Source organism: Rhea pennata, chromosome 7, assembly GCF_028389875.1.
Source record: "Rhea pennata isolate bPtePen1 chromosome 7, bPtePen1.pri, whole genome shotgun sequence".
In the NCBI taxonomy this organism is placed as follows: domain Eukaryota; kingdom Metazoa; phylum Chordata; class Aves; order Rheiformes; family Rheidae; genus Rhea; species Rhea pennata.
The window spans coordinates 737,047-749,845 of record NC_084669.1 but is presented as its reverse complement, the minus strand read 5'-3'; the positions used below and the strand labels follow the sequence as shown (position 1 = coordinate 749,845).

The 12,799-nt window shown below is 46.2% G+C and overlaps 1 protein-coding gene across 2 annotated transcripts in view; it reads right to left on the bottom strand.

The window, feature by feature from the left end:
* Positions 1-2,790: 2,790 nt before the first annotated feature.
* Positions 2,791-12,799, bottom strand: part of STK32C (serine/threonine kinase 32C) — a 110,015-nt gene continuing 100,006 nt past the window's right edge. For both annotated transcript variants that reach the window (XM_062579954.1, XM_062579955.1), the window contains exons 6-12: positions 10,473-10,562; positions 9,828-9,931; positions 9,608-9,724; positions 6,254-6,379; positions 5,942-6,073; positions 3,825-3,892; positions 2,791-3,562 (exon numbers count right to left, since the gene is read on the bottom strand). In XM_062579954.1, the coding sequence (XP_062435938.1) occupies positions 3,424-3,562; positions 3,825-3,892; positions 5,942-6,073; positions 6,254-6,379; positions 9,608-9,724; positions 9,828-9,931; positions 10,473-10,562 (776 nt within the window). In that variant the 3' untranslated portion in view covers positions 2,791-3,423. The remainder of the gene's footprint in view (positions 3,563-3,824; positions 3,893-5,941; positions 6,074-6,253; positions 6,380-9,607; positions 9,725-9,827; positions 9,932-10,472; positions 10,563-12,799) is intronic.

Sequence of the window (12,799 nt, the reverse complement as noted above, 5' to 3'; positions counted from 1 at the left end):
CCTCACCCGGCGTCTGGCCTGTGCCCGTTCCTTTCAATAAAGCCTGTTGGAAAACGCGCCTGCAGCCGCGGCCGATTCTGCCACGCGCCGCGGGAAGGCGGCAGCGGGGTGCCGCCGCGGCGAGGGCGGCCCGGCACCGCGGCTTCGCGCACGGGCGTTCTGTGCAAAAACCTTCCGCGGAGCCCCGGCGCCTCCAGCCGCCGCCGCTGCACCGCGGCCCCCAGCCCGCCCCGGGGTGCGGAGGGAAAAACCGTCTCGGGAGCAACCTGCACGTGAAAGGCTGCAAAACGCTGCTGCCCACGGTGCTCCCGCGAGCAAAATGCGGCGTGGGGCGAGCAGCCGCGCTCGGCGCTGCGCAAGCAGGAGCGGCGACTGCAGCACAGGCTGCTTTGGAGAGTCAATTTTTTTTTTGTTTGATTTTCCTGCTAGAGATCTCTAACCTAGAAATGAGTACAAAGGTTTGGCAGTGTTAAAAATACACATTTATTACTCCACATATGCAATGGCCTCTCGCAGTGTCTGCAAAAACACGGATCCGTTGTCATAACTTAAATCTCCTCCTGTGAGGTGGTAGTGTTTCTCATGCAATAAGAATTACAGAAATGTATTAACATAAAATACGAAGCTATACTTTATACATATCTGATTTCCACTGAAGTAATTTTTTAAAAAGAGCCCACCAAGGCATCAGGATTTCAGCACGGGCCAAGGTCAAGTTCATAGGGTAGGTGGTTTTGCTATTATTTGATTTTTTTTGGGGGGGGGCAAGGTATAGGCTAAGAGAGAATTAGCATCAAAAGAAACATTACAGCCTGATCTGGCATTTATTTTTTATGCAGAATTCCCAGTGACATCTGCAGAATTCAATGGAAACATTTAAAAACACACAACTTTGTAAAACAACAGAGGTAAGAAAACACCTTATGGCAAGGAACCTAAGGAGAATAATTCATAGATGATGGAGGCTTTTCACAGCGGATAATGGAGCACCCTGTATAAATCCATCATACAAAAAATACACATATTTAAATATTTATATGCAGAAAAATACCACATCCTGGGTCTCATGGAGCTGTAAACCAGCGCAGGCTACCAACACACTTCAAGCTCTGCATCACGGGGTTTTGCAATGGTATTCCAGGACTTCAGCACGCGCTTCGCTTGTATCTGGAGCTGAATCGGGCTCAAAAACGGTGACTTCCAGAGCACTGCGCTTTGACAGGAGCGGGTGGCAGCAGTGGGGAGGAGGGGGGGGAGGAGGAGGAGGAGGAGGAGGAGGAGGAGCAGGGCCGATGGCAGCGGCAGGCGCCAGCGGCAGCACAGCGCGGCGCGAGCACCCATCACGGGCTTTGAGGCCAGCGAACCTGTTCCTCACCGTCTTCCCTCTTCATGGGCCCTCTTCTCTTGCGATTTTTTTCTCCAGGGACTTTGCACAAATAGGCATCGATAAAGCCTATTCCCCACCTAGGTATTAGGGCAGTAGCTCTGCTATTTTTGCTACTGAAAACCCATTTACAAAAGGAAGATAAATAAGGAAATGGCACTTACAGAAAAGAATTAAAAAAGGCCTATTCATCCCAGTCGACACCCTCCCCCCCCAGCCATTCGTGCTCCCCAGGTGGACGCGTGTTTTGACCCGATCCTGCCTCGGCTGCACCCACTGGCACCGCGCCAGGCATCGGGGTTCGTGTGTGCCCCGTGCAGCCTGGGGGGCACCAGACCCCTCCTATCAGGAGCAAAACATTTCAGGCCATTTTATTATTCCCTGAAGTTCACAGGACCGTGACGAACCAGCAGCACACGGCAGGCTGCCTACATCCACCTGCGCCCTTGGCACGAGCACTGCCCCCCCCTCACCACACAAGTCAGGCCCCCACACTTGCAGGCTTCTTTAAAGTATATATTTTTTTTTAATGAAAATGGGGTTCTGCACAATTTTTTTTAAGCCATCTACTAATTTCCACATAAAACTGTGGAAAATAGTTGTGTTTGTATCTATCTTTTTTTTTTTTTTTTTTTGGTATAAAATGGTTTTACACTGGTTACGCCTTTTTATTTCATTAATGGGACCTGAAAACGAGGAAAAATTTGCTCTGAAAGAATGTGCATCTGTTGAAAACATTTTCTATCCATTTTTGCCTTACGAATACACAGTAAGGATACAAACCCAACAACCTCCTGAACAGCTGGCAGCAAACAGCTCACGATAGTTTGGATGTGAACAGAGTTATAATAAAAATCTATGTATGTGCATCACAAGAGGAGTTGTACGGTATGGTAGAACCAAGGGCTCATTTTAGCAGTAGTAACTAAAAGGCCCCATACAGCAGATATCAAGCAACACTACAGTAAAGGCTCCTGAAGCAATAGGAAAGGCAATATTCACAGCTGAACACAGTCGAAGAGCTCGCCTGTCGCACCAAGAAGTTAAAACAGGTAGTGGTAAACTATATACAGTGCTTTCGCTTTACGCTTAAAATAAAGGAAATCGAAGGGTGACGTAAGGTATTCCCCGCTCAGGCGCAGCCGCTGCCAGCGAAGCCTGCCCACGGCGAGCCGACCCGTCCCCACCGGGCAGGCGGGCGCAGCGCAGCCCGGGCCGCGCTGCACCGTGCACCGCACCGCACCGCACCGTGCACCGCACACACGTGCACCGCACCGTGCACCGCACACACGTGCACTGCGCCGTGCACCGCACACACGTGCACCGCACCATGCACCGCGCCGCACCGTGCACCGCACCATGCACCGCGCCGCACCGTGCACCGCACCGTGCACCACGCCGCACCGTGCACACGTGCCAAGCCCCACGCACGGCCCCATCGCGCCTCCACCGCCCCCAGCCCCAGAAGGACCCCCTGGGGCGCACGGGGACGCGTTCGCCGGGGAAGCGGCTCGGACGCGGCCGGGACGTCCCCGCGCCGCGGGACCGCGGCTCTCGGCGCCCGCGCGGCCGGTCCCACCCGCCACGGGCCAGGAGCGCCCCGAGGATCGTCCACCGGCACGGCAGCCGCCACTGCTGGTCGCCACAGTAAAATCCGCATCGCCCTCCCCACACCTACTCCTTGCGCTCCCTTGCTGAATCCAAGGACGTAACGCATTAACTTTTTGTATTAAAAACATGCCCAGAGCAGCAATCTGATGTTAAAAACAAGAACGAAACCGCTCTCCTTCCCCCGCCGCGTTGCATAGCGAGTATCTTTACTCGTAGCAGCGACCCAGCGCGCAGACCTGGCAGTCGCCGCAGCCCACGGCCGCAGTTCTCTAAGAACTATCATCTGTTTTGCTACAGCTTTGCAAGACTGGTTTTCGTATCTGTTCTTCAGGCGTACTCCGAGTACGGCCCGCGTTACTCAACGCAACCTGAGAAAGATTGATCGAGGGTGGCGCCGGCTCGCGGCTCCGTGCCTTGCCGCTGCAGTCCTAGCTGCTGCCCGCAGAGGAGCAGACGGAGCTGCACATGTTCAAGTTCGAGCTCTCGGACTCGGCCTCCGTCTCGGCCTCGTCGGTGGTTTCCGGAGGAGACGCGGACTCGCTCGTCTGCTCTTGACTCTTCTTTAACCTGCGCAGAACAGAGGAGCGATGCATTTTTTTCTAAATCCCACAAGTGTGGCGTGTTTCATTTAACCGCAGCAGTGACTAATCACTGATGCTGTCTCCCCTTCCGGCACAGCTTCTCGGCTACCCAGACGCAGCCCCTGAGCTCGCTCAGCTGAAGCCGTCACCCAGAATCCAGCCCCCTGTGAGACTAGCAACAGCACTCTGATTCCTAACATAGGCGGGAAAAAGAACCTTTCAGTCCCAAAATACCCACGCACACTCACTTCTCTCTGTTAAAAATGACAAAATCTTGCTGGATAGCTTCAAGGCATTCTTGGAGATAGTCATTTTCCTGTTGAAGAAAAAAAAAAGTGTGTAAGAAGTCCTTGCTTTTCTGCATTGCTTTTCTACAGCACCACAGTGCTTGAATCTGTATGCACAGGATGTATTCAGCCACTAGCAACTTCAGGCTAAACAGATGATGGAAATAGCACAACTTGATTGCTTTCATGTCTCTTATTGGCAGTTTGTTTCATCTGCGGTGTGCACAGTTTGCCAACTTACACAAACAACATATTTATCTGTATATTCCGTTTTCATAAGCACTCTCTGTTCCTACTGATGAAAAAGTCAGCCGGGCCGAGGGGACCAGCCCAAAGCCAGTATTTTAACTTCTTGAAGGAATAATGCACAAGCCTTTCAGGTCGTCCCGCGCGCAGGGCTGATGGTTGCCCTGGGGCTGCTCACCCGCCAGCCCCCGCCGAGCCGCCCGCCCACGCGTGCGCGGCGGGGAAGCGCTCAGCGCCCGCCGAGCCCGCGGGAAGGGCCCACGTGCAGGGAGTTTGTGCCTTCCGATTTTTACCTTCCTCTTCTGTATCACATCCTTCTACGTACGGAGCCCTCATCTGAAGTCAGACACTGTGACTGCACCATGCCTCCAAAGCCGGCATGGGTCCCCCCCCTCCCACTCTCCTGTATACATAAATTTTCTCACCGCTTTCTTCCCCAGCTGTCGAACAGCTGCTCCTGCTCCACAGTGCCATACCCCATCCTCGATGCAGGCGACCGCCCGTGCGCAGTCACCCACCCACGCTCGCACGTTTCTACAGCTGCTTCTCCACCTCCGTGGAGCTCCTTCTCCCCCTGAGCAGGGTCGGCTGCCCCAGTCTGACCCCAAACTCCTGCCCTTCTCGGCTGCAGGGCAGCACGTCCACCAAAGCCCTGAGAACTGCATAAAACGGACAGCTAAAATACGCAGTCGTACTGGAAATCATGCCCTAGGTCTTGGCGTACAAAGTGCCTTCAACTGTCTTAGCAGCAAAACCTCGGAGAGTTATTTTCAGGTTTGCTTATTCTGAGTTTTTCCTCTGGCTTCCCGATTCATTCCTCAGCCTTTACAGTAACTCTCATTGATTGCAACATTAACTGCGGCTGAAGAAGGAAGTGATCCATTGCAGTTAATTGATGCAGACGACAAGCCAGGCAAAAATGCTAACAACAGCGGATACATCCTGCTGCTTCACAGATAATGGGTATTCTTATTCTCACTGGAGGGGGTGGGCAGCAGAAATGTTGTATAACCAAGAAAGGGAGAGAGCACTGAGGCAGGCGTTCAGGCATAACCAATATTCCCTCACACAGGCCTCCCCTTGAACATCAGCTTTATCTCCAAATATCCCTACAAAATACTGATTTTTCTCCAAGAGTAAATACCTACTGTGCTTCATGATGAGATGGTTTTATTCCAGGGGTATTTGTGATCTGTGAAACGGAGATTACTGCATTCATCCTCCTCACGACACAGAAATGCCAGACTTCCACGGTGAAGAACAGAAACAAATGCATCCTATCTATCTCCAATGCAATTTTCCCCAATAATGGGTTTTCTCCAAAAAGTACTTGTGTGTTCACTTTTTCAAGGACAAGTATTACGTTTCCTCAGTCAACACCCTGAGAATATGTCCACCTCAAAGTAATCTGAGAGTACTGAACAGGCTTATACAGATGTAAACTAAGGTGACAGAAAAAAAAAGAATTAAATATAAAGGACTCCATTCTGTGATTCTGTGTGATTCTGTGGCTCAGCTACCCCAACATCAGGACTGAGTCATTGGATGTTTCTGAGTGCCATCATCCAGCGCTTGGGTAAGGTACTATGAGGTAACCCCATCCCCAGCTCTCAGAAACTGGCTATTTCCTCCCAGGAAGATCAGCATCATTTGGGCTTTTTATTTATTTACCTGCTTCTTCTCTTGACCAGTGCGTGCCTCAATCTCTCTTGCTCTCCTTTCATGTTACAACACCACGTTACGAAGTCGTTGCCACAGCAACTACCACTACCCACCTCCAGATTCAGTACCTCTGCTTTTCCTGCCATTGACTTACTCCAGAAGGCACTTACGGACTGTGAACTGTCTTTGCTGTTATCCCTCGACTTGTTCTTTGCAAGTCTTTTCTTCTTTTTATGCAGGGGTCTTGACTCCAGAATCATCTCTTCCAACTCAAAGGTGGGATCGCAGTGCAGGCGACCTTTCTGTTAGGGGGTACAAAGACACCATAGGTAGATTTTGGTCACATAAGAGATTCTCTCTTTCAACAAAATGTTCAGAAATTACTTCCAAGTCAGAAAGCCTCTGCTGCATGTAACAGCTAATCGTAGGCTGTAAACGGATCACTGGCCAGAAGAGGGAAACTAAGGCACTCCTTTACTCACGTTAGGGACAAAGCCTGGCTCCACCTTTTTCTCGCAGACATCGCTCCAGATCACACTTGATAAGTAAACTGAAGCTTGAACGTCAGCGAGGCAGGAAAAACGATGCTCGGGGTTCACGGTCAGCAGCTGAAATGACAAGCATTCCCGGAGCGCTCGAGCGAGAAAGAGGAGAGAGGATCACCCTGTCTTCTAAACGCGCTCGCGTAATTCAGCAATAGAGCAAAGACTCAGTTGTGAGAAGCATGTAAGCACATCATAGATAAAACCAGAAAAATGTTCTGAAGGTTGACAAGTCCAACACTCAAAAACCAGGAACTGTGAGAACTCCGATGAGCACGGGTTTGTGCCGCTTGTGCCTGCTTACGATGCATCATCTTCCACTGCGCCGCCACTTACAGTCTGCCCTACAGACGCTTCCTCGTTCAAGGATGAGCGGTGGAACAGACATTGCATCTTGTAGTTCTGCCTCACTGGGGGCCCTGCTCTTTTGGAAAAATGTTGATTCCTTAGAGCCTCATCATTTCAGCATCAAGCTTCACATGTCCTATTTTCAAAACACTTCTGTGAAATGGGAGGATATTATTCTGTTCATGGCACGTAGAAAAATAATTCAAAACAATCTCTTAGCCTGGCTGCTCACCTGAGACACTGACTTGAGGACAGATGTGATTTTTCAAAGAACTTGGCACTGTATACTGCACTATATGTTCAAAGCGTGGCTGCCACCAATTTCAGTTATTGCTTTTAGGACTGTTTTAGGTATCTCTAAGAAGGAATTCATATAGGGCTCCCCAAAAAAACTGTAAGATTAGCATTTGCCTGTGAAAATTTTAACTGAAGCTTTATCGATAGCAACTTTGCAGCTTGTTTACAGAATCCTCCCGCGTTCTCCCTTCTCCTAGCAGCCTGACGTTGCTGGCTCGTAAGCCACGGCGGCCCTCGTGCTCTTTGCAGGAGTGCTGCTCTCTCACCGGTCGCTCCCATTGCACGTTTGTGCAGCTGGTTATAAAGTCTTGAACTTACAGGTATGGAGCTGCATCCCGCTGTTACTCTGAGACTATTTCTTGCAGTTTTTCAAGAGCATTTAGAATTTTAATCCAGCCTCCCCAGCTCAGTTCTGGGCATTTACAAATGTAGTGAGTAGCACCTTTTGACTAATGGCCTATGCATAGCAATAACTCTACAGAATGCCCATCTATGACTGTGTCTTTCCTTTAAAAAATGACAGTGTTGTTCTAAGCAGGGTAATTACAGATGGTTATGGCCTTTTTGCAGAAAATAAAATCAGTCTTTAATATTTCTCCAATGCCAAAGGTGATCATCCTCGAAGAAGGCAGCATGCACCCCACTGCCCCAGCCTGGTCAATGTATCCACAGTCTAATAAAAATTCAACCCACGGGTGTTTGTGAACTAAAGCATGCCAATGTGTGGCGGTGTCCTGCCTACAAAAATCAAAATGCAATACTCCTGACAGCAGCACAGTGAAGGAAAAGCACTTCAATATCAAAGCCTCACCATGGTAATACTAATTACTTGATAATCTATTGGGACTAAGAAATGTTCCTTCACGCTCTTTGTTTTGCTGTGCAACAGATCTGCTGTTGGCTGTGGCACGCAACAGTCTTTTATGGTAACAGCACCGCTCCCTTTTGGATGCTTTTTTAGTTTTTGTTACATAAAAGCAGGTCTCATCCCCTTCTGGTGTATTCTGGAGTCTATACAATTCCCTGGGCAGTAAAAATTGCCACCATCAAGTCCCCTAAACCTCTCTACAACCTTCTGTAAAATGCTGTTGAGATACATCCAGTTCCAGTTAAAATTACCTCTGTTAGCAGCTACTGTCTGGATGAACTTTTAAGGTAATTTTTTCATTGCACAAAATTGTCTTTAAAATTACAGTGAGGGTATTTATCATTAGAGAGTAAAGTCACCATGAGTCTATACACTTACCCAGCAGTAAGTTCTCCTTGAGTGCTGCAGAGATACCAAGATACTGGACTTTGATGCCATGACAGCTCTAGATGTGTGTAGTGCATATATATATAGTGTGTGCATATGTGTGTGCATATATGCATATATTATATGCATACACATACATATACTTATAGACACACACATATATAGGTATACATACATGTGCATACAGCGTATGTAGCTCACAGCTGCCCCAGGTGGGGCTGGAGCCCGTGCCACAGAAATTCAGTATGCAGACTAGCCAGCTTCTTAGTCGAGGTGCGGTAAGCAAAGAAGCACGCGCAGCCCAGCGGGGCAAAGCAGTGTCTGACGTGACTCCAGGCTTCGCCTCCAGCGGGGCGTCCCCGGGCGTCGAGGAGGACCGCACTGGGCTCTCCTCGGCAGGGAAGACCCCCGCTGTGGCGCTTCAAGAACGGAAATTCCAGTGATTTGGGAGAATATGAAGGGTCTTTCTAGTTTCAGGTGGTTACTGGTATTTTTCTGATTAGACATTTAATTTCCATAGTCTTGTTCAAAGCATGTATTCCTCAACTCAGCCCAGCAGATGGCATTGTGATCTTGCTGAATACTTCCTATTGCAGTGACTAACAAACAACTCTGTTTCTCACTAAAATAAAATCTAATTATGTAAATTGTCCACCCAACATTAACTTATATTGTAATCGCTTATTTGTTGTCAGCACTATGTGTATCTTTTCTACAGCTTACTGATCAGCTATTTTTTCTGAGCAAGCAAAAGCTAACCAGTTTCTACAACAAATCAAAACTTCCTAGCTGTAACAGTAAAATTAAAGCAACAGACTGCCCCATATAGGCATACATATGTATCACATATGTACATACATATACATGTGTAAATACACACACACGCACATATATAAAATATAAAACTTCACAGACATTTACAATAACTAAATGCACCTGAAACTGGTTCTTCAGTCTTGCAGAATTGTGGAGAAAGCAGTTACCGCAGCAGGGTGAGCAAACACTTATATGTATTTTACACTGCTATTTCAGTTATCGTTATTACCTTTTAAAGCTGTGAAGATCATACACTAGATGCTAAACAAACACAATTCTAGCCTCGGTAACAATTTGATTGTTACACCAAAATCAGTCTTTTTCTTCATTTGCTACCAAACATAATGCATTTTATGACAGAGATAAGTCATCAAATGAAACACAATTTGCAGAGATTAATTTGTGCTTAAGATGATTGAATGAAGTCATAAAGAATTAGTCCTACTTCAACATTTCATTATTAATACCATGAAAAAGTTTCTCATCAGTCCTGTAAGCTTATAGCTAACAGCCACAGTTATAGCTTATAGCTGTAGCTTAGGTACAATTTGAACTATGCCAAAAAGACTATTATTTACCTTTCTTAAGAGTGCAACCATTTCTTTTGACCATGCAGATGAGTACTGAACACTCACAGTACTGAAGAGCTGAACTAAAGACTCTACTGGGTTACTGGAGTGGATATCATACGGTCTCTGAGAAAAAAAATAGAAATATGTCAGGAGATAAAGACTTTTCTCGCTGAAGTTCCTAAGAAAGCATGGTTCTTAGAGTATGAGACAGCACAGAACACCTTACCCATCCTCGAAGAAGTTCATAAGCCATAATTCCCAAGGACCACCAATCAACTTCAAAGGAGTAACCTGTCCCACCGTTCATAAATGAATGAAAAATCTCCGGAGCTGAACAGAAAGAACAAAAATAGGACGATTTATTCACAGACTGCTGTTTGTTTCTCTTTCAGCCACCTGTTTCACATAAGCCACTACGTGAATGTTATCATTATTTTCATGCATTAATGCCACAGGTGAGGCTTTACAAGCACATTCAAGACTCAGAGCCTCTCTCCTCCCTGAGCAGGTCGCTGTCAAGCCACGTGGCTACAGAGCACCTTGGGAGCCCTCACTCCCCGCCGAGGGGCAGGAGAAACCTGGCAGCTGCCCTGGGAAGGGCCAGGCCCCAGCCCTGAACAGCACCAGTGAGGAGACCGGGAGAGGGAGGCAGGCAAACACAAGAGGATCACGAGCGATCTTCCGAGAAAAATTCATTCATTTCGAGAGTTTCACTTTTCACATAATTCGGTTCTGCTGAATGACTTAAGTGCATGCATTAAGGTGTTAAATTAATTCAGTTCCTTGTGGCAGACACAGATTATAACACGGCATGCTGCGAGTGTTCTCCGAATGTAAAGTAGAAATGTAACGAGCAGCTATTATTTCTTACCCATGTATGGCTTGGTTCCAGCTAAGGCGGTTGCTCTTTCACCATCCCTAATTATTGTTGCAATATTAAAATCTGTTAAATGTGCATGACCTTAAATAAAGACAGATTTCAAGAAGGAATTAATGGCAGAACAAACAATCGCCACGTAGAGTTACAATACAAAATTTTTCAACAGCATTTGCTATCAGACAGTGTAGCACAGGTGGAGGCAGCTCAGAATCTAGATCCCACTAAATAGCTCTAAGATCCTAAAATTTTCTCCAGATCTCAGACTTGTCAGATGGAAAACATTTAAATGGTAGCTAGCTTTGTGTCTTGACTTTCAAATCTAACTTGGAGCTTCACATTTTGAATAGTGGTCATTTAAAATATCCAGCCTCTTCCATCCTACTTGGATACTCTCCATTTTGTTCCAAGTTATCTGAGCTGAGATTCACAATGATTCTTCAAAGGTTTCCATGGCATAAACGTATCAGCTCTCAGAATCCATCTAAATTACATGGACATTCAGAAAATCAACAGGCTTCCTTTAGGACTACAGTGCCTATTCCCCACTTTCTAAAATATCATTAACCCCTACATGGAGCACTGTTTAGACAGACTAAATTTCAAGGATGACCATGAGAAAAGATTAAAAAAAAAAAAAAAAAGAAAGAAAAAGAAGAAAAGAAAAAAAGATTTGTAGACTCTTATGGGATTTTGAGCTTCAAACTTGGGACAAAAACAAGTCCAACTTTAAACATCCAATTTTTAACCATTTGGAAAACCTGAGTTCAACTTTTAGTTCGTATGAGTGAACACGAGGTATGTGACAACATTGACCCAAGGTGCAGCACAAAAATACAGGGATGCATAAGGTAGTGAGAAAAGGAATGGTAACAGTTTAAGCTTGCAAAGCTTAAACATTACTAATAAGCCTACCTTGGGAACTAGTAACCTACATCAGCTCCAGCGTTTGGTCATATTGATATATCCAGACCTATATTTAGCAAAGAAGACAATAGGGAAATGCTATACTAAGATAATGCCGTGGTAGCATTGATTAAAAGAAAGAAAATCTGGAATTGCATTTGGATGAAAGCCATTCAGCCACGACTACCTCCAAATAGCTACAGTAAAATAGTATTGACACTCTGTGCATAACATAGCAGATTTGGACATCCTAGTCCAAATGGAATCAGAACAACATTTTCCAAACTCTAAAACTTTATCAAGAAATCATTAAGATTTTTTGAAAAGTCCTGGAATACTTTCTTCATTTCTACATTCTTTGTCATTAGGACAGAAAATTCTAGGAAAAAGGGAGGGGGGAGCATGAAAAAAAAGTCTCATTATCAAACTTTGGAAAACACCTACTCTTCTTAAATCTGCAGCCTAGACTTGGACAGCCAAATAAAGGCAAATTAGATAAACACTCAAGTGGTGATAGGGTATTTTTTTGCACAGATCAGACATTTCCAAGTCTTTTACTATAATATTGTTGTTGAAGATGCTGTTTACCTCACACACAAACTATAGAGAATCAGGAATAATAAGCATAAGCTGAAGCCACAGAGATTTCTGTAAGACACCAGAAAAAACTTTTTAGCAATAGTCAAACACACGGGTAACTTGCTTAGGGAAGTGACAGTCTATCAACAGTCTTCCAAAAACTTTGCAAGACAAATGGAGGCCAGGAACATCTAGACAGAGTTGACATTGCTTTGAAACCGTGACATGACTTTTGCTACACGCCAGCCTGCTCTTCCATGATTTTCTAACTACCGTGTAGAGCTGTCTTAGAGGTGAGCCAGAGCAAACGCCTGCACACTGGGCTGCACAGGGAGGCACTGCACTGCTGGGAACTGCCAGCCACCGAGTCCAAGTGTGATGAGAGGACTGGCTGATCCCACTGCTAGTGTTTGTTATTCCTCACTGGTGAATACTCGGGCAATGCATGGGACAACTCTCCAATGCTTGGAGAAAAATGGCTCTCTGAGACAGGACAAATCTCCTTCCCCATACACCGAAGAAGACTTAAATATGGAGGGGCTGCTATTGGAGTGTGTAGCGCAAGGTGTCCGTGGTTTCATTAGGACATCCTTCCCTGTCCATTCTTTTTGCAAAGAAGTTGTCTGATATGAACTATACACATGAAAAATCATGCTATCTGACCTCAAAAGAGCCAAAGACACACATTACAGATGAACAAATTGTTGAGCAGTTGATTAGGGATTATCACTAGCCAGTCTGTGTTCAAATGTCTTCTTCAGATCAAAGACACTCTCTGTGAGGTCCTTGAAAGAGATACTATATGGAGAGAAAAACAGACCTCCCTACAGCTCAAT